Source organism: Orycteropus afer, unplaced genomic scaffold (genome assembly GCF_000298275.1).
Source record: "Orycteropus afer afer isolate SDZICR_OR568_19922 unplaced genomic scaffold, OryAfe1.0 scaffold00778, whole genome shotgun sequence".
Classification (NCBI taxonomy): domain Eukaryota; kingdom Metazoa; phylum Chordata; class Mammalia; order Tubulidentata; family Orycteropodidae; genus Orycteropus; species Orycteropus afer.
In genome coordinates, this window is record NW_006922365.1 from 797,083 (window position 1) to 822,301 (window position 25,219).

The following is a 25,219-nucleotide window of genomic DNA, read 5'->3' on the forward strand; positions in this document are numbered from 1 at the left end:
ATAGCAGGGATTGTGGGGCTGGTGCGGGATCGGGCAGTGTTTCGTTCTGCTGTGCATGGGGTCGCTATGAGTCGGAAACGACTTGACGGCACTTAACAACAACAAAATTACACCAATTTCTGGTATTTCTCTGTATGTTTAAGTTTTTAATGTGGCTTAAAACAACAACAGACCAAAATAAAAAGTCAACGATCTGTTGACTCCTGGAATGATGTCATGACCTAGAGTTTTTGCATTTTTTAAAAATCTGATCATATTCTTTCCTAACAAACTAATAGAATAAGATCTTCTGAAAAATGTATGTTTAATTACCTTTCTGTTGTTCTCTATCCAGCATGGCCTAGGTCAGTTGAAAGAGCTAGAATTTAGGCTGCTGTGCTGAGGAGAATTAGGAGGCTTAGGAACAGGGAGGGAGTGCAGAAACGAAGAATGGAAACAAAGGGCAGCTGTCTGGCTCTTTACAAGATGGATTTCTAGACTGAAACTTCAATCTCAGTGTGAAGTGTTGGATATCTGGAGAAGAAAGATTAATCTTTATTAGAAATAGTTATAAAATTGAACATTAGGCCAAATGATTTTTTGTGTTAATATATTATTTCTCAGCAAGTAGTACTGCGGATTTCTTTATCAATAATCTCTATTTGCATATTTGTCATCTATAAATTTTGATTTGAGTTATGAGCCAGTAAGGACTTTGTTGTTATTGAGTGCCGTCAAGTTAGACCTGACTCATAGCGACCGCTCCTTGGATTTCCAAGGCTATATCACTACGGAAGTAGATTGCCCAACCTTCCTTCTGAGGAGTAAGGACTTCAGCTGGTTGAAAGAAATGGCCTACCCTAGTATTCCATTAAGAACATCTTTAATCATGAAAATCAAGTAATAAGAAAACAGCTTTTACTTCATGTAATAAGAAAACAGCTTTTACTTACTTATTTTAAAAATGTGTCGTGTATCTGATTCCTACTTTTCTCCATAAATGGACATAACAAATGAATATTATTTAAAACTATGCATATTATTGTTGGGTATGATTACTTATTCAATCTGTATGCTGAACAAATAATCCAAGAAGCTGGACTATATGAAGAAGAATGTGATATCAGGATTGAAGGAAGACTCATTACCAAACTGCAATATGCAGATGAGACACAACCATGCTTGTTGAAAGTGAAGAGGACTTGACACATTTACTGATGAAGATTAAAGACTACAGTCTGCAGTATGGATTACATCTCAACATAAAGAAGATGAAAATCCTCACCACTGGACCAATAAGCAGTATCATGATAAATGGAGAGAAGATTGAAGTTGTCAAAGATTTCATATTACTTGGTTCTACAATCAACACCAATGGAAACAGCAGTCAGGAAATCAGATGATGGATCTCACTGAGCAAAACTGCTGCAAAAGACCTCTTTAAAGTGCTGGAAAACAAAGTTATCTCTTTGAAGACTAAGGTGCTCCTAACACAAGCCATGGTATTTTCAGTTGCCTCATGTGCTTGTGAAAGCTGGACAATGAATAAGGAAGACTGAAGAAGAGTTGATGCTTTTGAGTGTGGTGTTGGCAAAGAATACTGAAAATGCCATTGACTGCCAAAAGAATGAGCAGATCTGTCACGGAGAAAGTGCAGCTGGAATGCTTCCTGGAAGTGAGAATGGCCAGACTTGGTCTCACCTACTTTGGCCATGTCTGAAGGCACTATTCGCTGGAGAAGGACATCATGCTTGATAAAGCTGAGGGTCATCAAAAAAGGGGAAGACCCTCAATGAGATAGACTGACACCGTGGGTACAGTGATGGGCTCAGGTATAGCAAGGACTGTGAGGCTGGTACAAAACCAAGCAGTATTTCATTCTGTTGTATATAGGGTTGCTATGAGTTGTAGTCAATGTGATGGCACCTAACAACAACAACAACGATTTGATTAAGTATGAGTTTATTATCTGAGATTTGGAATTGCTATATAAATTCTCAAGGATACAAGAAGTAGGACTATTGTTAAATATCTTTGTCTCCCAATGATTGAAATAATAGAGAATATTTTCTTGATTTTAGGTTTCCTCCTTCCTCACCCCTGAAGCCATATCCAAAGAAGCCCTCCTACCAAAAGGATGTTATTAAGTTTCCAGAATGGAATGATCTCCCCTCAGGCACATCACAAGAGAACATCCCAGTAAAGCCAATTGTTATGGTAAGTGCTATTGGCCAAAGACAGACCACAGGCAGGCAGCTGGGAGAAACAGTTTGTGAGTCACCAGACTAGGTCTCCTTTTCCGGCACTATGAGTTTCCTGAGGTTGCTGTAACAAATTACCATAGACTAAGTTTAAAACGATAGATATTTATTCTCTCACAGTCTAGGAGAACCTCCCCTTGCTTCTGGTGGCACTAGCAGTCCTTGGATTGTGCTTGTGGTAGCATAACTCCAATCTTGGTCGACATCTTCCCATGCCCATTCTCCTTCTGTGTCTCTTCTCTTCTTATAAGGACACCGCTCATTGGATTAGGACCATCAGTTATGGATTGAATTGTGCCCCCCAAAAGTATGTTGTAAATCCTAACCCCTATACCTGTGGTTAAGCACTCAACTGTGAACTGAAAGGCTGATTGGCAATTCAAATCACCAGCCGCTCTGTGGGAGAAAGATGTGGCAGTCTCTTTCCATGAAGACTATAACTTTGGAAACCCTATGAGACAGTCTACTCTGTTAGACAGTCTGTATGAGTCAAAATTGACTTGACAGCAGTGGTTTTTTTTTTTTTTTTTTTCCTATATAAATTCTCAAGGATAGAAGTAGGACTACTTTTATATCTGGATGTATTCCCATTTGGGAATTGGTTTTCTTTGTTACGTTAATGATGACATATCAGTGTAAGTGTGTCTTAAATCAATCACTTTGGAGAGATAAAAGGAGCAGATTAGGTACAGAAGTAAAGAAGCAAAGATGGGGCAACATAGATGGCATGCCACATGAAGATCACCAAGGAGCCCAAGAACAGAAGCTGAGAACAGACAAGGACCTTCCCCAGAACTGACGGCAAAAACCTTCCCTAGAGCCAGTGCCCTGACTTCTGACCTCCAACTGTGAGAAAGCATGTTTCTATTTGTTAAAGCCACCCACATGGGATATTTCTGTTATAGCAACACCAAGAAACTAAGACACTATCCTAATTCAGTATGACCTCATTTACATCTGCAAAGACCTTGTTTCCAAGTAAGGTCACATTCATAGGTACCAGGGATTAGGACTTCAACATATCTTTTTGTGGGGTACATTCAACCCTCAACACTGTCAGTCCCGTATGTAATAATAGTGATCTAAGAGTACTTCAGAATGGTATCATACAACTGAAAGACAGTAACAAGGAAAAAGAAAAAAATAAGTAGCTATGATATCAGCCAGAGAGAATTGCTGTTATTATGATTTTTGGTATGTATCTTTTTTCCCTGTGTATATTTTGACATAAAAATGAGATCACGGTGAACTATTTTGTAACCTACATTTTTTTTCCCCTTATAACAGTGTATTATGTCCATTCTTTTAGTTATTAAAAATTTGACATTTTTAATATTTCAGTATCACTGATGAAAGTGATATATGTTGTTTTATCTAGGCCCTTATTGTTAGATTTGTATGGTATTTCCAGTTTTTCAGTTTATAAACATTGGTATATTTTACACCTCAATATAAAGAAAACAAAAATCCTCATAACTGGTCTAATAAACAGCTTCACGATAAATGGAGAAAAGATAGAAATTGTCAAGGACTTTGTACTACTTGGTTCTACAATCAACACCAATGGAAGCAGCGGTGAAGACATCAGATGACGTATTGCATTGGGCAAATCTGCTGCAAAAGACCTCTTTCAAGTGCTGAAGAGCAAGGATGTCTCCTTAAAGACTAAGGTGTGCCTAACCCAAGCCATGGTATTTTCAATTGCCTTTTATGCATGTGAGAACTGGACAATAAATAAGGAAGACCAAAGAAGAGTTGATGCTTTTGAGTTGTGGTATTGGAGAAGAATGCTAAGATTACCATGGTCTGCTAAAAGAACTAACAAATCTGCCCTGGAAGAAGTACAGCTGAAACCTCCTTGGAAGTGAGAACAGCCAGGCTTCGTCTCATCTACTTGGTCATGTTGTTAGAAGGAACCATTCCCTGGAGAATGACATCATGCTTGATAAAGTAGATGGTCAACAAAGTAGGGGAAGGCCTTCAACGAGATGAATTCACACAGTGGTTGTGGTGATGGGCTCAGGTATAGCAAGAATCGTGAGGCTGGCACAGGACCGGGCAGTGTTTCATTCTCATAGGGTCACTATGAGTCGGAGATGACTCGACGACACCAAGCAACAACAACAACAACAAAAACTGGTAGTCAGAGACATCTTTACAGATAAATATTTGAATATATCCATGAGTATTTCTCTAGGATAAGTTTTAAAAGTGGGTTTTTTAGGCAAATGCAACCACTTATATATCTTCAAAAACAAAAGCCTTAATTTAGATACTTAAAAAAAAATTCAGAAATCCATGTGGTCTTTGAATTTTATTTGATAGATTAGTAATTCTGAAAACAAAATCCAATTTTCTTAGTCTTTTATTTCCAAATTTATAATATTTTACTATAATACTACCTTTGGGAGCTCTGGTGGCATAGTGCCTAAGGCATTTGACTGCTAACCAGAAGGCTGGCAGTTCAAACCCACCAGCCGCTCCTCGGAAGGAAGATTGGGCAATCTACTTCCATAGAGATACCACCTCAGAAACCCAAGAAGTGGTTGCTATGAGTTGAACTGACATGATGACTGTGAGTAATACTACCTATGGAAAAAAACTATTATAGAAATTCTTTTGTAAATTATTTTTTATATGTTTTGCTTTTAAAAGTTCAGCCTTCTTCTCTGAGATTACCAAAGGGAAGTGTTAATAAATTAAGTCAAGCAGCCTAAATGTGAGAAGTAAGTTGTGGTAGTTCCGTTTGTGTGTCAACTTGGCTGGGCCTGGTTGAGAGCTGGGCAGCTGGATACAGTATTCCCCATGATGAGACTGGTAATCAACTCCATAGTGGAATCTACTGGAAGCAGCTGAGTAGCTGCTTTAGGGATATGGTCTACTTCTTGTATATAAGGAGAAACCTTGGGAATGGTCTCTAGTTTAAGGCACGTTGAAACCCTGCATGTGGCCGTGTCAGCAGCCTGTTTTGCTCTGCCGACTTTGGGACTTTCAGTTGACTTGAATTAATGGCCTGCCCTGTGGTTTGGTAACATCGGGGCTATGTCTTTTTACTTGTCAACCTTGGGCTTGTCAGTCTCAGCAGCCAGCAGCTGTCTGAATGAAGAAAAGCCTCTAGCTTCAGTGGGTTGGGAGCAGGAGGCAGAGCAGAAGGCCAAGGTTGAGGGGCTTTCAGCCAGCCTCTAGAGCTTGGCACTTTCAACTTGTACTGAAAGCCTTTAAACTGTAAGAGAATAAACTCCTGTTTATTCAAGCCATCCCATTTGTGGTATATTCTTGTCAGAGCAGCATTAAGTAACCAGAACATAAGGTATTAGGATTATGAGGTGGTAAAGCTGTGGGACTTTGGGCAAATTATTTATCCTAAGTTTTAGCTTTTCTCTGTCAAAAAGAGTTAATGATAATAACTGCCTGGGAATTCATTCTTCTCTTTTCTTTACCATCTTTGGGCTGCCCTTGTTGAGCTCTTGTTTTTCCCACTTTTTTGTGGGTGCCAAAGGTCAGGGTCCCACTATCCAATATTGTATGTGTTGGATCTTTGCTTATTAAAAATCAGAGAATCTTGAAAGTAATATACTTTAATTTTTAAAAATTAATTTTAATTTTATTTTAAAATATCACTCAATTTGGACAGTGCATGAATTTGGATAGGTATTCCTCCACTTATTTTTGAAGCATTTCACTGGTACTTAATTGATTTTCCTCCAACAGGAAAAGTGCCTCGGAAGAAAGATTGGGCAATCTACTTTTGTAGTGACACTGCCTCGGAAACCCAAGGAGGGGTCACTATGAGTTGGATCCGACTCAACAGCAATGAGGTTTTTTTTTTTTTTAATGTCATGCATATTGTCATGGCTGGTTTATAATTTATGAATATTCATTTAAAATATGACCTGATCTTAAAAAGTCTTACTTTACTTCTCTGAGGAGGTCAATAGAGGTTCGGTGGTAGAATTCTCACCTTTCATGTGAGGATCTAGATACTATTCTGGCTGATACAACCTCATGCACAGCTACCACCCATCTGTTATTGAGGTTTTCATGTTGCTATGATGCTAAACAGGTTTCACTGGAGCTTACGAACTAAGATAGAATCGCAAGGAAATGTCTACTCCCTAGCTGGACAATCTATTTCCACAAAATCAGCGAGTGAAAAAAAAGCCCTGTGCATCACAGTGTTCTGTTCTGCAGCGATCATGGGATGGCGCAGGACAGGGTGACATTTTGTCACATTGTGCATGGGTTGCCACGAGTTGGAGGTTGACTCCACAGCGACTAACAACAGCCACTCCTCTGAAATCCATACAAAGTTGTTTATATTCCTAGTTATTATTTTAAATCAAATAATAAATAACCATATGAAAGAAATTTCTAATAAAATGATACCATTTTATATTGAAAAATGTGTAATCTTTTTCTCAATTAGAATTCTGAGATGTGGTACAAGCGTCACAGTATTGCTATTGGAGAGGTGCCCACCTGCCGTCTCATCCACCGCAGACAGCTGACAGAGGCCAATATAGAAGAGATATGGAAGTCTATGACGTTATCACAGTATGTGCATTGGTTTCTACTTTTTATATTGATATCGATGAGAACTTTCAGTGAGTCTTTTTTTGTTCTTTTTTTTGCTTCTCTACTACTCTCTGCATGTTTAATTTTTTGGAATTCTGTATAAAAAATTCGACATTCAACTTTTGATTGTATGATTTATAGCTATGCTGCTTTGTTGTTGTTATTTGCTGTCGAGCCGGACCCGACTCATAGCGACCCCTCCTTGAGTTTCCGAGGCGGTATCACTGCGGAAGTAGATTGCCCAACCTTCATTCCGAGGAGTGGCTGGTGGGTTTGAACTGCGAGCCTTCTGGTTAGCAGTCAAGTACCTTAAGTACTATGCTACTAGTAGCAAAACCAATTTAACAGAATTGTAGGAATTGTCTATTGTCATTTATATAATAGTTAAAAACAGGAATTTAAAAGCTTTTAAGAAATCTTAAACTTAATGAGACTCATGGAAAGTCTGGTTTCCTATATATTTGATGTACTTCAGGTAAAGGAGCTCTGGTAGCATAGTGGCTAAGGCACTTGACTGCTAACCAGAAGGCTGGTGGTTCAAACCCACGAGCCACTCCTCGGAAGGAAGGTTGGGCAATCTACTTCTGCAGTGATACTGCCTTGGAAACCCAAGGCGGGGTCTCTATGAGTCGGGTCCGACTCGATGGCACATAACAACAACACAGGTAAAGTTTTTTTACTCATAAAAATGTACTTGTAGCAGTTTCTCATCATTGAATAAATCAGCTTTTGTTATTTATAATATTTTTACATATAAAATTATTTCCTTGTTACTCAGGATATTGGGTTATTAAAATTAGTGAAGGACTATACTAATGGTGAAGGGTATCTTTTAAGTTCGTTTTTGTCATACTCAATTTTTAATCGTTTTGCGCCACAAAGACAGTGGGTAATACATGAAAATAATGCATTCAAAAGGTTGATCTTTTGCAGTACCAGTTGTTGTTTTTTTGATAAAAATGATTTTTTAAAAGTAGCTAATTTATTATTTATTTTTATAGTTTACAGAAAATCCTTGGCCTGCACTCCTTAGAAGAAGTTTTAGACAGCAAACTTATCAACTCCAAGTTCATCATCCATAATGTATATAGTGTTAGCAAGCAGGGAGTTGTTATCCTTGATGACAAGTCAAGTAAGTGCATTAAATCATTTTATTCTGGTTTGACCCAATGCTGACTGCATGAGTCCATCAGCTTTTGTTCAATCCTTGCCTAAACTCTAGTTTTTATTTTCTTTAAATAAAAAGCACTCCCTCATTACATATATCTTCCTCTCATTTAATACTTTTTAAAATTATTTGGATTAAGGAAATGTCATAGAAGAATGAGTGTTCAGGCACTTTAGCAAAATTCATCCAGGGGCTAGTTTAATGTTAGTAACATTGAGCATTAAACCAAAAACCAAACCAGTTCCTGTTGAGTCGATTCCAAGTCATGGTGACCGCACATGAGTCACAGTAGAACTGTGTTCCATAGGGTTGTCAAGGCCTCTGATCTTTTGGAAGTAGATTGCCAGGTCTTTCTTCTGAAGCACCTGTGGGCAGATCTGAACCAGCAACCTATAGTTTAGTAGCTGAGCACTTAACCATTTGTGTCACCCATGGATTCCTCACTGGACATTAGGTGCCACCATATTACCCCAGGAAGATCCTTGAAAAGTGAGTAAGTTTGAGAACTAACTGGGAGTTTGGTTAGTTTTCAGGTGAGTCCTGGATCTGATTGAATTAAGTAATTGTTTACCTTTTCATTATGGTATCTCTATGTCAAATTTTCTGGGATTATCTTGATTTATGTCATTTTTTTCTCTTAAATAATTTAAAATTATTTTTTTCTTTTAATAAATGTAGCTTTTTAAATGACAAAGAAATTTTAATTTTTTATACCTTTTCATCTAAGCTGGTATACAAATCAGAAAAGAGGAAATGTTTTGGCAGCCACCTCTCCTGGCTTTTGATTTGGAAAAATATGGTCATGGTACCTATCCTGTTTTTGTTGTGCACTGTCAGGTTAATTCTGACTCACTGTGACTATATATGACAGAGTAGAACTACTCCATAGGATTTCCTAGGCGGTAATCTTTTTTTTTTTTTTTTAAACAACTGTATATTGTGATTTGGGTGAAAGTTTTCAGAGAATATTCATTTTTCATTCAACAGTTCATACACATTTTGTTTTGTGACATTGATTGAAATCTCCACAGTGTAACAGTTCTCTTCCCACTTCTTCCCTGTGATTACCTTTTCCCTGCGTCCTTTTTTCCTTTGCATTCCTACCTTCTGAGCTTTCTCCCTGTGCAAATGCTGCTCTTTTGATTTCCCATGGTTGATTGTTCTAAGGAGTGAACTTAGCTGGTGTAATTGGTCACCTGGTAGGCATGTGTACAGTTTGGCTGAAAGTTAAGCGATGGGACTGAGTTCAATTCTAGACAAGAAGTGTGACTAGGGGCCATGGTCTCAGGGATCTCACTAGTCTTTATCAGACTAGGAAACCTGGCCTTTTTTATGATTTTGAGTTTTGGTCCACATTTTTTCCCCCACTATATCCAGGATCTCTAATTCTGATTGCTTTGTGAGTTGTTGGCATTGGGGGGCAGGCACCATCTAGTTCATGTGGTCTCAGGGTCATGTACACTGAGGTTCCCATGGTCTACTGGTCCCTTGGTGTAATTGTTTCCATGTGTCTTTGATTTTCTTCACTCCTCTGTGCTCCAGAAAAATAGAGACCAATAGTTGCATCTTAGATGGGCGCTTGCAAGCTTTTAAGATCCCAGTCATCAAAGTAGGATGTAGAATAGTGTTTTTGTGTACTATATTATTCTAGTTGACCTTATTTTCCTGTCATATTTGAGGGGCAGTTTTGCTGGGTATATGTATGATTGCCTAAGGCACTTGACTGCTAACCAGAAGGCTGGTGGTTCAAACCCACCAACCACTCCTCGGAAGGAAGATGAGGCAATCTACTTCCGTAGTTATACTGCCTAAGAAACCCAAGGAGGGGTCACTATGAGTCGGGTCCAACTTGATGACATGTAACAACAACAACAACAACATGTATGATTCTTGGTTAACATTTTTTTTTCTTTCAGGGTCTTACATATGTCATCCTATTGCCTTCTTGCCTGCATGGTTTCTGCTAAGAAATCAGAGCTTATTCTTACTGGTTTCCCTTTTTAGGTAACGTTTTGTTTTGTTCCCTGCTGCTTTCAGTGTTCTTTGTCTTTGGTTTTGGAAAGTTTTATTATGGTATGTCTTGGTGATTTTCTTATGGGATCTGCCCTATTTGGGGTTCGTTGAACTTTTTGGATGTATATCTTCCCATCTTTCATCATATTAAGGAAGTTCTCATTCATCAAATAGTCAACAGTTTTTTCTAGGATTTATTTATCTCTTCTCATTTTGGAATTCTGATTGCATGTAAGTTATTACTATTGATGGTGTCCCACATAAATCTTAGGCTTTCTTCATTTTTTTGTTCTTTTTACTCCTCGGAAGGAAGGTTGGACAATCCTACTTCCGTAGTGATACTGCCTTGGAAACCCAAGGAGGGGTCACTATGAGTCGGGGCCGACTCGATGGCACATAACAACAACAACAACATTCCTTAACACAGTAGTACTGAGAAATTTGTCTTCAATTTCACTAATTCTATCTTCCATTGATTTGATTCTGTTCCTTTGCCCTTTCAGTGTATTGTATATTCCTAAAATCTTAGTATTAATCTTCTGGATTTCTGTTTGCTGTTTTTGTATGGTTTCTAATTTTTTATTTATGTCTCAGATTGTTCTTATATTTTTTTCCTGAATTCTTTTAGAGTGTTGTCTGTGTTTTCCTTGATCTGTATCTTAATCTGCTGAAGTTATGTACATATAGTTCTTTGAATTCCTTATCAGGTAATTCCATTGCCACTTCTTCCTCAGGGTTTTTTTCTGGCTCTGTATTCTGGCCCCCTGTTTATATTACTTTATCTTGCTTCTTTGTGTGAACTAGGGTTATCACTTGTCTTGGAGACATTGTGATGTTGTTGTATTTTTATTTAATTGGTGATTGTATATTTTATGATTTGCCAGGTTTGTTTTTTTCCTCCTGCTTTATTTGTTTTTGACATATCCAAGTGAGTAGGGATGGTATGCTACTCTATTTGCTGCTTTGGCAGCACTTAGACACTTACCACCTGTTTCCTGGTGAATGGGATAGAGGATGAAAATGTGTGCACAGATCTCTGTAGCTGTCCATGTGGAGCAGTTGAGGGTGGGTTGGGCTGATATCAATCACTGTCTACTGTTGGTCATTTGGTACATAAGCAGGGGGTGGCCCTCACCCAGTGCATAGGGCTGCAGGATGTGTGGATGTGGTTGAGTCATGTGGGCACAGTTGCTTTCTGATCACCAGCCACCAGTGTGGTTGCCTGTGCAGTCCTCATCAAGTGGAGCAGATTATCAGGTTGATGACCAATCGCGCCACTACACTTGGTTTGTCTCATTATTTGCTTTTTTCATTCAGTTTCTTCTAATGTTGTTGTTGTTAGAAGTCGTCGAAGCAATGATGACTCACAGCTACCCTACGTACAACAAAACGAAATGTTGCATCGTCCTCACAAGACTTGCTGTATTTGAATCCGTCGTTGCAGTCACTGTGTCAGTCTATTTATCTCATTGAGGGTCTTCCCCTTTTTCTCTGACCCTCAACTTTACCAAGCATGATGCCCTCTTCCAGGGATTGGTTCCTTCTGCCAACATGACCAAAGTAGGTGAGACAAAATCTGGTTGTTCTCGCTTCTAAGGAGCATTCCAGTTGCATTTCTTCCAGGATAGATTTATTCACTCTTCTGGCAGTCCATGTTATTTTCAGTATTCTTCGCCACATCACAATTGAAATGGATCAATTCTCTGGTCTTCCTTATTCATTGTCTAGTTCTTACATGCATATGAGGTGATAAAAAATACCATGGCTTGGGTTAGGGGCACCTTAGTCTTCAAAGTGACATCTTTGCTCTTCAACACTTTAAAGAGGTCTTTTGCAGCAGATTTTCCTTGTGCAATATTATGTATGATTTCTTAATTTTTTTCCTTCTAAATACATTTTATTGAAATATAATTTATGTACAGTGACATACACAAAACTAAAGTGACATGATCAATGCATCTTTTTGTTTGTTTGCAATATTCCCTCTCCTCCCCTCCCACCTCTGGTAACCAACAAAGAAAGTTTTCTTCCATATATAAATATTTCCTTGACTTTTCATAATAGTGAACTAATACAATTTTTGTCCTTCTCTGATTGACTTATTTCACTTAGCATAACGTCCTCCAAATTCATCCATGTTATTTGGTGTTTTGCAGATTCTACATTATTCTTTAGAGTTGCATAGTATTCCATTGTTTGTTTGTACCATAGTTTGGTTATCCATTCTTCTATTAATAGGCATGTAGATTGTTTTCATCTTTTTGCTATTGTAAATAGTGCTGCAATGAACATGGGTGTGCATATATCTGTTCTTGTCTTGGCTCTCACTTCTTTAGGATATATACGTAATAATGGGATTGCTGGGTCAAATGGTATTTCTAATTCCAGCTTTTTAAGGAATCACCATACTGTTTTCCACAGTGGTTGTATCATATAACAGTCCCACCAGCAGTGTATGAAAGTCCCAATCTCTCCGCATCCTTGCCTGCATTTATTATTTTTTGTCTTGTTGAACTTTGCCATTAGTGCTGAGGTGTGATGATATCTCATTGTTGATTTGATTTGCATATCTGTGATGGCTAATGATCGTGAGCATTTCTTCATGTATTTGCTGGCCTCCTGAATATACTCTTTGGTGAAGTGTCCATTCATATCTTCTGCTCATCTTCTAATTGGATTGTTAATCTTTTTGTTGTTGATATGTTGGAGTTTTCTATAAATTCTAGAGATAAGTCCCTTGTCAGATATGTAATTATCGACAAGTATAAATTTGTTGCTGTCATTTTTTTACGTGCTTTGTCGTGGTGTTTCTGATTTCTTTGTTCCTTATAATTTTCTGTGCTGAGCTCATTTTGTTTATGAAATGTGTTATCACTTCCTTCATTGCTATTGTTTTAGTATTTGCTAAATACTTGTGCTGGTCCTTTTTTAAATTTTTATGTAAAGGTTTATCATTTTTCTTTTGCGGTTACCCTGGAATTTATAGTTTTCTTCCCAAGTTTAGAACAGTCTGTTCTATCTTGCAGTTGTCTTGACTTTCCTGCCATTTAGAAGTTCTGTAACTTCCCTCATTTTGTTTTGTAGTTGTTCTCATTTGACAATTCATGTCTCTGGTTCCCTTTGGATACTTTCATAATTGGCTTAGTTTCAGGATTATGTCATCATGTTTGTTAATGGTCAGCTGTTGTTGGTTCTGTATCCAAAGGACTCTGTTGAGGATCTCTTGTAAGGTTGGTTTGGTTTTAAAAAATTTAATTTCTGCTTATTTAGAAATGTTCTAATTTCACCCTCATATCTGAGGGACAGTTTTGCTGAGTTTATAACTCTTCATTGGAAATTTTTCACTTTCAGGGTTTTATATATACCATCTCATTATCTTCTCACTTGCATGGTTTCTGCCAAGAAATCCAAGCTTAGACTTATTGGTTGCCCCTTGTAGGTAACTTCATTTTTCCCATGCTGCTTTCAGGATTCTTTCTTTGTCTTTGGTTTTGGTGAGTTTGATAATGATATGTCTTGGTGATTTTCTTTTGGGGTCTATCCTGTTTGGGGTTCATTGGACTTCCTGAATGGGTATATCCTCATCTTTCATCATACTAGGAAGATTCTCTTCCAACAAATCTTCGATAATTTTCTCTGTGGTTTTGTCTCTTCCTGTTCTGGAATTCCAATGACATGTAGGTTATTTCTTCTGATGGTATCCCACATGAACCTTAGGCTTTCTTCATTTTGTTTTGATCTTTTTTCTGATTGATCCCTTTCCAAAGAAGTATTGAGGTATTTATCTTCAATCTCAGTAATTCTGTCTTCCATTGATTCAATTCTGCTCCTCTGCCCATTCAATGTATTATCTATTTCTGAAAATTTAGTATGAATGTTCTGAATTTCTGGGTGTAGATTTTGTATCATTTCTAATTTTTCATTTATTTTGTCATTTTGTTCTTGAATTGTCTTTCAAAATTCTTATAGAGTTTTGTCTGTGTTTTCCTCAATTTTGTCAGTGTTTTCCTTGAGCTATCTCAATCCATTGAAGGTACCTAAATGTAATTCTTTTGAATTCTTATCAGGGAGTTCCAATGCTATTCTGCCTCAGTGATGTGTTCTGGGTTTATATCCTGGTCCCTTGTTTTTCCTGCTTCATCTTGCTTCTTTGTGTGGACTGTGATGGTCTGTTGTCTCCTAGACATTGTGATGTTTTTGTGTTTGTATTTAATTGGTGATTATGTGTTGGAGTGACTTGCCCAAGATTTTCATTTTCTTTGTTTTGTTTGGATGTTATCCAGGTAAGCAGGACACTGTGCTCTTCTATTTGCTAATTGGCAGCACTTATACACTGACCACCTGTCTCCTTTTCTGTTGTCAGCCTCCTGTATGTCCCTGCTATCCTTGGGAAACAGAGCCTATTCTTAGGTCCCTGGAATCTGAATCAGAATGCTGCCGCTTTAAAACCCAATATGACCACTGCTTGTAAACATTCAAAATGGCTGTGGCCTCAGTCACTTTGTTGTTGTTGTTGTTAGGTGCCATCAAGTCGGACCCGATTCATAGCAACCCCTCCTTGGGTTTCCAAGGCCGTATCACTATGGAAGTAGATTTCCCAACCTTCCTTCTGAGGTGTGGCTGGAGGGTCACTTTAAATGTCCACAATGGCCACCCCTTGTAAACATTAAAAATGGCAGCACCTTCAGTCACTTTAAATATCCAAAATGGCCACCACTTGTAAACATTAAAAATGGCTGTGCCTTTGGTAAATATCCAAATTAAAATATCCAAAATGGCCACTGCTTCTAAGCAATCAAAATGGCTGTGCCCTCTGGATAGCTGAAAGTCCACAGCTCAGGTTGTCTCCCTCCTTGCTGTTTCCCTTCCTAGTCAAAGGCCACCAGCGCAGTCGGCCCTGCAGCCTTTGGTGACTAGGGCTGATCTTTAGGTCAATTCTCAGGTCATGACACAACTTGGAAATATTCAAGCCGTTGGTCCCATCAGAGTAGCTGACAGTCCACAGCTCCAATCATCCCTGTAGTCACTGTTTTCATTCATGTTTTTCCACTAGTTTGTGCCTCATCCACTTCTGTATACTTCCTTTCAAAGCTCAGAATTCTAAAATTATCTTCTGTATCTCTGTCAATTAGTTTCTCTTTTCTTTGTTGAAGAGAGTCTGTGTAGCGTGTCTGCCTATTCTGCCATCTTAGCAGAAGTCTATGTCTGATTTCTTGACTGCTGTTTCCATGAGTGTTGATTGTGGATCTAAGTAAAATGAAATGTTTGATAACTTCAATCTTTTCTCCATTTATCATGATGTTACTTATTGGTCCAATTGGGAGGATTTTGTTTTTCTTTATGTTGAGGTGTGATCCATATTGAAGACTGTAGTGGCTGACCTTCATCAGTAAGTGCTTCAAGTTCTCTTCACTTTCAGCAAGCAAGATTATGTCATCTGCCTATTGCAGATTGTTAGTTACCCTTCCACCAATCCTGATGCCACGTTCTTCTTCCTGTGGTCGAGCTTCTTGGATTATTTGCTCAGCATACACATTGAATAAGTATGGTAGAAGGATACACTCCTGATACATGCCCTTCCTGATTTTAAACCATTCAGTATTCTCTTGTTCTGTTTGAACAACAGCCTTTTGGTCTATGTATAGGTTCCTCATGAGCACAATTCAGTGTTCTGGAATTCCTACTCTTCACAATGTTATCGATGATTTGTTATGAGCCACACAGTTAAATGCCTTTACATAGTCAATGAAACATAGGTATACAGCTTTCTGGTGTTCTTATTTTCAGCTAAGATTCATCTGTCATCAGCAATGATATCCCTCATTGTACATCCTCTTCTGAATCCAGCTTGCATTTCTGGAAGTTCCCTTTCAATGTACTACCACAACCATTTTTGAATTATCTTCAGTGAAATTTTACTTGTGTGTGATATTAACACTGTTGTTTGATAATTTCTAGATTCTGTTGGATCACCTTTCTTTGGAGTAGGCATAAATATGGATTTATTCCAGTTGGTTCTCCAGGTTTCCTGGCATAGACAAACAAGCATCTCCAATGCTATATCCACTTGTTGAAACATTTCAATCGATATTCTATCAATTCCTAGAGCCTTGTTTTCCACCAATTCCTTTAGTGCATCTTGGACTTTTTCCTTCAATACCATTGGTTTTTGATCATATGCTACATGCTGAAATGATTGAATGTTGACAATTCTTTTTCAGTACAGTAACTCTTTGTATTTCTTCCATCTTCTTTTGATGCTTCCTGCATTGTTCAATATTTTTCCCATAGACTCCTTCAGTATTGCAATGGGAGGCTTGAATTTTTCCTTCAATTCTTTCAGCTTGAGGAACGCTGAGCATGTTCTTCCTATTTGGTTTTCTAATGTTAGTTCTTTGCACATTTCATTATAATGCTTTACTTTGTTTTCTTGAGCTACCCTTTGAAAATCTTCTTTTCAGCTCTTTTATCATTTCTTCCATTTGCTTTAACTATCCTTTCAAGCGCAAGTTTCAGAATCTCTTCTGACATCCACTCTGGTCTTTTCTTCCTTTCCTTTCTATTTAATGACCTTTTGCTTTCTTCATGTATGATGTTCTTGATGTCATTGCACAATTCGTCTGGTCTCTTTGGTCACTGGTGTTCAGTGCATACAGTCTGTTCTTCAGGTGATCTCTCAATTCAGGTGGGATATACTCAAAGTCATATATTTTGGCTCTTGTGGACTTGTTTTAATTTATTTCACCTTCAGCTGAACTTGCAGATGAGCAATTTCTCTCCACCACCAGCTCCTGGCCTTGTTTTGACTGATGATATTGCACTTCTCCATTGCCTCTTTCCACCGATGTAATTGATGTGATTTCTCTGTATTCCATCTGGTGAGGTTCACAGGTATAGTAGCTTTATATGCTGTTGATCAAAGGTATTTGCAATGAATAAGTCATTGGTCTTAGAAAATTCTATCCTGTGAACTCTGGCATCTTTTCTGTCACCAAGGCCATATTTTCCAACAACAGATGATTCTTCTTTGTTTCCAACTTTCATATTCTAATCACCAGTAATCATCAATACCTCTTGATTGCATGTTTGGTCAATTTCTGACTGCAGATGTTTGTAAATGCCTTCAATTTCTTCATCTTTTGCTTTGGTAGTTTGTGCTTTAATTTGCATAATAATTGTGTTAACTGGCTTTCCTTGTAGGTGTATGAATATTATTCTATCACTGACAGTATTGTACTTCAGGATAGATTTTGCAATGTTCTTTTTCATGATGAATGCAACACCATTCATTTTCAATTTGTCATTCTCATAGTAGACCATATGATGGTCTGATTCAAAATGGCCAGTCCCAGTCCATTTCAGCTCAGTTATGCCTAGGATATCAATCTTCATGAATTCTATTTCATTTTGTCCCCTTACAATTTTCCTAGACTCATACTTTGTACATTCCACCTTCCAGTTGTTAATGAATGTTTGAAACTGTTTCTTCCCATTTTGAGTTGTGCCCCGTCAGGAGATGAAGATCCAGAAAGCTTTACTCCATCTATGTCATTGAGGTTGACTCTACTTTGAGGAGCAGCTCTTCCCCAGTCATATTATGTGCCTTCCAACCTGAAGAGCTCATCTTACAGCATTATATCAGACAGTGTTTCATGGCTATTCATAAAGTTTTCCAGTAATATATCAGACATTGTTTCACTGCTATTCACATGGTTTTCAGTAGCCAATTCTTTCAGAAGTCAATGGCCCCATTCTTCTTTCTAGTCTGTCGCAGTTTGGAAGCTCTGCTGGAACCTGTCCATGATGGGTGACCCTGCTGGTATTTGTACTACTGGTGGCAAGCCTTCAGCCTCACAGCAATATACAAGCCACCACAGTGCAAAAAACTGACAGATGAGTGGTGATTTCTCCTACTAGTTGGTATTTAATCCACTCCTTTATCCTTCCCTTTGAAGTTCAGGATTCCCTGATTATCCTCTGTATCTGTTTCAATTGGCTTCTTGTTTCTTTGTTGTAGAGGGTCTGGGTAGCTTGCCTGCCTATTTTGTCATCTTGCTGAAAGTCCCCTTAGGCTATTATCTTTCTATCTTCCTTTTACAATTAAAACAAAACAAAACAAAACAAAATACTTTTTTATTGTGCTTTGGGTGCAAATTTAACAGAGCAAATTTGTTTTACTTTTAATAGTTCATGCACATTTGATTTCACACTCTGATTACCACCCCTAAGCATAATAAACTCTCCTCCCTCCTCATTCCTGTGACTATCCCCTCCCTGTGCCCTTCACTATGCATTGGTGTCTGTCCAGCTTTCCCTGTGTGAATGCTGTGCCTTTGGTTTCTCGCGGCTGATTGCTGTTAGCAGTACATCTCCTTAGAGTTAGGTGAGTGCATCTCCCTAGGGTAGATGTCCTGCATGTAGGTCTTTCTACTGTTGGACTGAGAGCCAATCCGTGGAAGTGAGTCCCTTTCTAGGCCCAAAGGGTAACCTTGGGCCATAGTCTCAGGGGTTCCACCAGATTCTATCCAACCAGTAATTCTGGTCATTTTTGTGTTTTTGAATTCGTTGCACATTTTTTCACCCACTCTATCCAGAATCTCCAGTTTAGATCCTTTTCTGAGTGGTTGGCATTGGTAGCTGGGCACCATCTAGTTTGTCTGTTCTTGGGATCATGAAGGCTGAGGTCCTTGTGGTCCATGTTATCCTTGGACTAAATGTTTTCAGATACCTTTGATTTTCTTCATTCTTCTTGGATTCAGATGACAGGAGACCAATAGTTGTCTCTTAGATGGCTGCTTGAAAGCTTTTAAGACCCTAGTTGCTACTCACCAAAGTAGATTGTATAACAAGATTTTTATGTACTATGTTGTGCCAATTGAGCATGATGTCCCCTGAGACTATGGTTCCAAGTTGGCAGGCCTGGTTATTCTCTCTCTCAAGGTGTTTGGTTGTCTCCAAGAAGTTACTCCAACTCTGTCTTCTGTTGCTTCTGTAATGTGTGTGGCAATTTTGTAGCACAAGTGCATATGTAAGAGTATCTTCAGCCAAATCTATCCTTGGTCTAGGGTATATTCCTGTTCACCTACCTCAACCTGAACTTCTCACCTGTCTTATGCATTTATCTGTAGCCTGGTGTTTGGTGTTAGTGGTAATGCAGTATTGTGCATATACTAGTATTTGCCTTTGTTGTCTATATCTTATGTGCGTGTTTCAGTGTCCTTCCTTTCCCCAGTGTCATCATGCTAGTCACAGATGCTTTCCATACCATCCCTCCCCTCAATCAAATCAACATATGACCCCCAACTAATCTGAAATTTTCCTTCCCTTTCCCTCCCATCCCCAGTAACAAACAAAGGGAATTTCCCTCCCTAAGTAAAACCTTTCCTTGACTTTTTACAATAATGGGCTCATAAAATATTTTTCTTTCTGTGATTGACTTATCTTACTCAGCATAATGTCCTCCAAATTCATCCATGTTGTGAGATGATTTGTGTGTTCTTCATTATTGTTTAATTTTGCATAGTATTCCATTGTGTGATTGTACCATAGTTTGGTTATCCATTCATCGGTTGATGGGCATTTAGATCGTTTCCATCTCTTTGCTGTAGTGAATTGTGCTGTGATGAACATGGGTGTGCTTATGTATGTTCGTGTCCTGTCTTTTACCTCCTCAGGATATATTCCTACTAATAGAATTGCTGGTTCAAACATTATTTCTATTTTTAGTTTTTTTATGGAAATGACATACCATTTTCCATAATGATTATATGATTTTGCAATCCCACCAGCAGTGTATGAGAGTTCCTGTCTCTCTGCACCCTTGCCAGCATTTGTTATTTTCTGTCTTGTTGAACTTGCTATTATTGCTGGGGTGAGATGATAACTCATTGTTGTTTTTATTTGCATCTCTCTAATGGCTAATGATTGTGAGCACTTACTCATGTGTTTGTTGTCTGCCATTATATCTCCTTTAGTGAAGTATGTGTTCATGTCCTTGCCCATATTTGAATTGGATTGTTTGTCTTTTTGGTGTTGAGGTGTTGAAGTTTTCTATAAATTTTGGAGATAAGTCCCTTGTCAGATATATCATAGCCAAGTATTTTTTCCCATTTTGTAGGCTCTCTTTTTACCCTTTTGGAGAAGTCTTTCAATGTGCATAGGAGTTTAATTTTTAAAAGTCCCAGTCATCTAGCTTCTTTTCCACTCTAGGCTTTTATCTTTATGGGAATAGATTGCCAGGTCTTTTCTCTTGTGGAGCTACTGGTGGGTACGAATTGCTGACCTTTTGGTTAGCAGATCAGCATTAAGCCAGTGGGGCTCCTTATGGTACCTATTGTGGGCTAGAAACCCAGGCTAAATTTAAAGCTTACAGCTTCCTTCCCTTGGATAAAGGGTAGACCAGAATTGAATGGGCTTTTTAAATTGAGTCTTCCTTTAGTTCAATTCTTGGTGCTGAGATTGGATAGAACTAAATAGAATGACATTTTGGATGTAAGAAGATGGTTTTATGCTTTTTTGTATTTTTGTAAATATTATTAAATCTAGGTCTAGTGGTTCCTGGGAAGCAGACAGAGTTGTACCAGAGGGAGCTTGAGCAGTTAGGAGAGGGACAGTTTTTCTAGACCATGTTTCCTGATAGTGACAGAATGTCTCTTTGAAACAGAATTCATAAATCAGGATTGGAGACAGAAATGAATAGATATGTGAATTCATGAGTTGTCATGTTAATATCAACATGTAAAATTAGGTTATATAGAATGAGGGGATGTGGCCTTTGGAATGCATCTAAAATCCTTTCATATTCTCTGAGTATAGCAAACGTTAGTGCTTTTAGCCACAAGTTAGATCACCAGGCATCTTTCAATTTATTTTGTAAGTTCTTCAGAAAGAAGAGAGTACTTCACAAGCTTCAGATTCATTAGATCTAACACAATTCAACAAGCTTCTTTGTAGTTTCACAGAAAGTAGAGAGAATGAATAAGCAGACGCATGAATGCTGGCCCAGTTCATTAGGTGTCTATCTGTACCAGGGCCAGAAGAGACTGTCTACCAAATTGCTCCCTGGGATTTTTAGTAGCAGTGTCACTATTATTTTTTAAGGCTCTTCTACTATTACTGGCACATTTCCACATGTCACTGGAGCTTTCTCAACCTAAAACATTTTAAAAATTGAAGTATGTAAAAGTATATTCATATTAGGTTTATAGAATTTACCTTTTTGTTTGAGTGTTTGTTGAACTGGTTTCACAAATCCATTTGATAACTTATTGTGGTGGTTAAGTTTGTGTGTCAACTTAGCTGGGCCTGGTTGAGTGGCTGGACGGCTGAATGTAGTACTCCCCATGAAGAGGCTGGTAATTAAGTCCATGGTGGAATCTACTGGGAGCAGCTGAGAGCTGCCTTTGGGTATGTGGTCTGCTTCCCATATATAAGAAACAGTTTTGGGAATGGTCTTTAGCTTATGGCATACTTGAACCCTGCATTTGGCATGTTGTTGTTCAGCAGCTTGCCAACCTTGGGCCTTACAATGAACTTGAATTAATGGCCTGCCATGTGGTTTGGTAATACTGGGACTGTGCCATTTTATTTGTCGACCTTGGGCTTGTTAACCTCAGCAGCCAGTAGCTGCCTGAGTGAAGAGATGCTTCTAGCTTCAGTGGGCCAGAGCAAGAGGCAGAGCTGAAGCCCAAGGTTGAGGGGCTTTTGCACAGCCTCTAGAGCCTGGCACTTTGAACTGGGACTTCTAACCTCCCGAACTATAAGAGAATAATCTATTCCTGTTTATTCAAGCCATCCCATTTTTGTTATATTCTTGTCAGAGCAGCACTAGGTCACCAGAACATTTATATTTTTACTTTTTCTGTTTTTTCACCCCTCCTTTAATTCTCAGGATTCTTGATTTGTTGTTGGTATAATTCTTTTCAACAGACCACTGAATATCTTCTTCTTTATTAAAGGCTGAAAGGATGTATGTTATCGTTAAAGTCATTTGTAGCCATGGTTTTCACAAACACATGTTGTAATACTGCTGCTAAGGAAAGACTTCCATGTTTTAAATGTTCTAATTCATAAATATGTGAGATAGATTTGTGATTTGCAAATATATTTCATACTTCACTTGGACAAATAGTACATTCCTATTGTACCAAGATTGCATATCATTCCTTGGGTTATATGCAATTGCGTAAGATACTTTTATTTTTTTCCTTTTCCTGCAGAAGAACTTCCTCATTGGGTACTGTCAGCTATGAAGTGTTTGGCAAATTGTAAGTACTAATTACCTACCAATTTTATAAAATTAACAGAAATTAGTGCCCTGAATTGGAAGATATTTTCTGCTCGGTGGCCTGAGCACTGATTTGAAACCTGTGAGAATGACAGCTAACTGTTTTGATACAGACTACTGTGCTTTTATTTATAAATTTACTTGTGGCATAGTGAGAGGACTGAGTTATAGAAAAACTTAAAAGGAATTAAGTGCTTGTACTTTCTAGTAGATGTAATAATACTACAAATAATACTACTCCTTCTGACTGCTTCATCATAGAAGAGAAAGACATTAGTGATGTTGAATGTGCTATCGCAGCAGATTGCTGCCTGTTAACAGTTTAAGTTTACATTGCAGTTTTTATTCATAACTACTTACATGCATTCCCAAGGATCCTCTGTATTTATTGTATCAGTTTGCTCAACAGATCTTGTCTAAGGTAATCTTTCAAGTGAAAGAATACTGTTTTAGAAGATGATCTAACTGATAGGCAGGATGGTTTGGAAGGAGAAGAACCTACTTGCAGAGATATAAGAAAGGCTATTTTAGTAATTGGGAACTCTGGTGGTGTAGTGCCTGAGGCATTTAACTGCTAACCAGAAGGCTGGCGGTTCAAACCCACCAGCCACTCCTCAGAAGGAGGGTTGGGCAATCTACTTCCGCAGTGATACCACCTTGGAAACCCAAGGAGGGGTCGCTATGAGTCAGATCCGACTCGATGGCAGTGAGTTTGGTTTTTGGTTGGGTTTTAGTAATTTGAGTATAAGATGAGGCATCCTGGACCAGCATGGTTCTTCTGAGGATTTTTAGTAGACTTGGATGTAAGAGGTACTGCACAGGAATGAGTTAATATAGTATCTCACTAACACTGCCATTTTTCTGGAGATTTTCAGAAGGCTTACCCAAAAGAAGAGATTCTAATGGTTAATGGCTTAATCCCAAAAAAATGATTTTAGTGAGAGGAATTCCAGTTATTTTGGCAGATTGATAATGGTGATATTTGGTTTACAGTACCTTTTGTTGTTGTTGTTTTTGGTGCTATTAAGTTGATATTTTACTCATAGTGACCCCATGTGACAGACTAGAACTGCCCTACAGGGTTTTCTTGTCTGTAATCTTTATGAGAGAATATGGCCAGGTCTTTTTCCCCTTGAGCTGCTGGGTGGGTCCGGACTGCCAACCTTCTGGTTAGTAGCAAAGTGCTTAACTGTTTGCACCATCTGAGAACCTCACAAAATACCCCAGAGAGGTAGTTTCTTTCCTTTGGGTAGGACTATCATATAGACAGTATAGTTTTCTTGAATTAGTACATCCTGAATTGTTGACTTAACTGTAGTTAATTTTGTTTGAGGGAGCTCTGGTAGCATAATACTAAGGCACTTGACTGCTAACCAGAAGGCTGGCGGTTCAACCCACCAGCCACTCCTCAGAAGGAAGGTTGGGCAATCTACTTCCATAGTGATACTGTCTCGGAAACCCAAGGAGGGGTCGCTATGAATCGGGTCCAACTCTATGGCACATAACAACAACAACAACAATTTTGTTTGATTATACAATGGAACTCAATATACTGTGGGTAATTATAGTAGTGATAGATGGGAAATGATTAGATACTATCATTATGAATGTGATTAGCAATGTTAATTCATGTGAAGCATAAAGTCTTCTGAGTTTTAGTATTAAAATAGTCATTGATTTTTGGTTAATATTTTGGAAACTCTGAGATGCAAAATACTTTGATTTTAGTTTGAAGGAGTGCTTTTTATTCTTCCTGCACAATCACTTGAAATAAATTAACTTTAAATTATATCTTTGGCCAGAGACAGAAATGATAAGACAGAAGATAAAAATGGGAAGCTAAATTGCCCATTTACTAACTCCTGGAAAACCAAGGATTTGGAAGTTTATCAGCTGGGAATGAATAGAGGAAGCCACTATAACATATCTGGGCTATCTGGGCTATATTATATAGTAAAGGAGCTCTGGTAGCATAGTGGCTACAGCACTTGACTGCTAACCAGAAGGCTGGCGGTTCAAACCCACTAGCCACTCCTCAGAAGGAAGGTTGGGCAATCCTACTTCCGTTGTGATACTGCCTCGGAAACCCAAGGAGGGGTCGCTATGAGTCGGGGCCGACGCGACGGCACATAACAACAACAACAACAACAATTATATAGTAAAGTGTAGATTCAGATATGTTTGTGATGTTGAATTTCTAGTGATTACTAAATTGTAGTGCAAAGTATAATTTTCCCTATAGTTGGATGTATACATGAAACCTTAAACTTCTGCAGAAAGGTTATAATAACTGCAATTACATATCAATGGAGAGGAGGGATATAAGGAGTGACTTTGTAATGACCTTTACATGTGTGAAGTGGTTTTATATTAGGTGTAAATTCTTGGGAACAGGCAACATATCTGACATATGTAAAGTATAATGCTTTGTGAATGACTGGCATGCAATCAGATGTTTATTCATGTGTCAAAGGAAAAAAAAGAAAAAGATGGCCCAAAGGGCATTGGTAGCCTCTTGAGTAGCTGTGTTATAGTTAATTACATGGTATGGCTTTTCTAGCTATGGTCTTTGTAACTCCCACTTTGCCATGAGCAGCTGAGTAGCTGACTGTTAGTTATCCACCTGGTGTATTTCTGTTGAAGCAGCATGAAGCAATCTTCTGGGAAGTTCACTCTCAGATGTATAGAATTCTGATGTTGGGATTGGTTAGTTTTGCTGCTCTGCCAGGCTCAAAAAGAGCCCTACTAGAAACAGAAGGAATCTCTCTCTCTCTGACTGCTGGCTGAAAGAGACACACTGTTGAGAGAGACATGCTTGCTGAGAGAGAGACACGAGGGAGATGCACTGCTGAGAGAGAGACTGCCAACAGAGACTGAGAGAGACTGCTGACTGAGTGACATGGCTGGCTGTGAGAGATGGCTGGTAGAGAGAGACTG

General features: G+C 38.4%; 1 protein-coding gene across 1 annotated transcript in view; it reads left to right on the forward strand.

Moving 5' to 3' along the window:
* The window catches only part of DEPDC1B (DEP domain containing 1B), a 200,628-nt gene that overhangs the window by 113,059 nt on the left and 62,350 nt on the right, over nucleotides 1-25,219 (forward strand). The window contains exons 3-6 of the mRNA XM_007957698.2: nucleotides 2,061-2,196; nucleotides 6,667-6,794; nucleotides 7,817-7,947; nucleotides 22,215-22,262. Of these exons, the coding sequence (XP_007955889.2) occupies nucleotides 2,061-2,196; nucleotides 6,667-6,794; nucleotides 7,817-7,947; nucleotides 22,215-22,262 (443 nt within the window). The remainder of the gene's footprint in view (nucleotides 1-2,060; nucleotides 2,197-6,666; nucleotides 6,795-7,816; nucleotides 7,948-22,214; nucleotides 22,263-25,219) is intronic.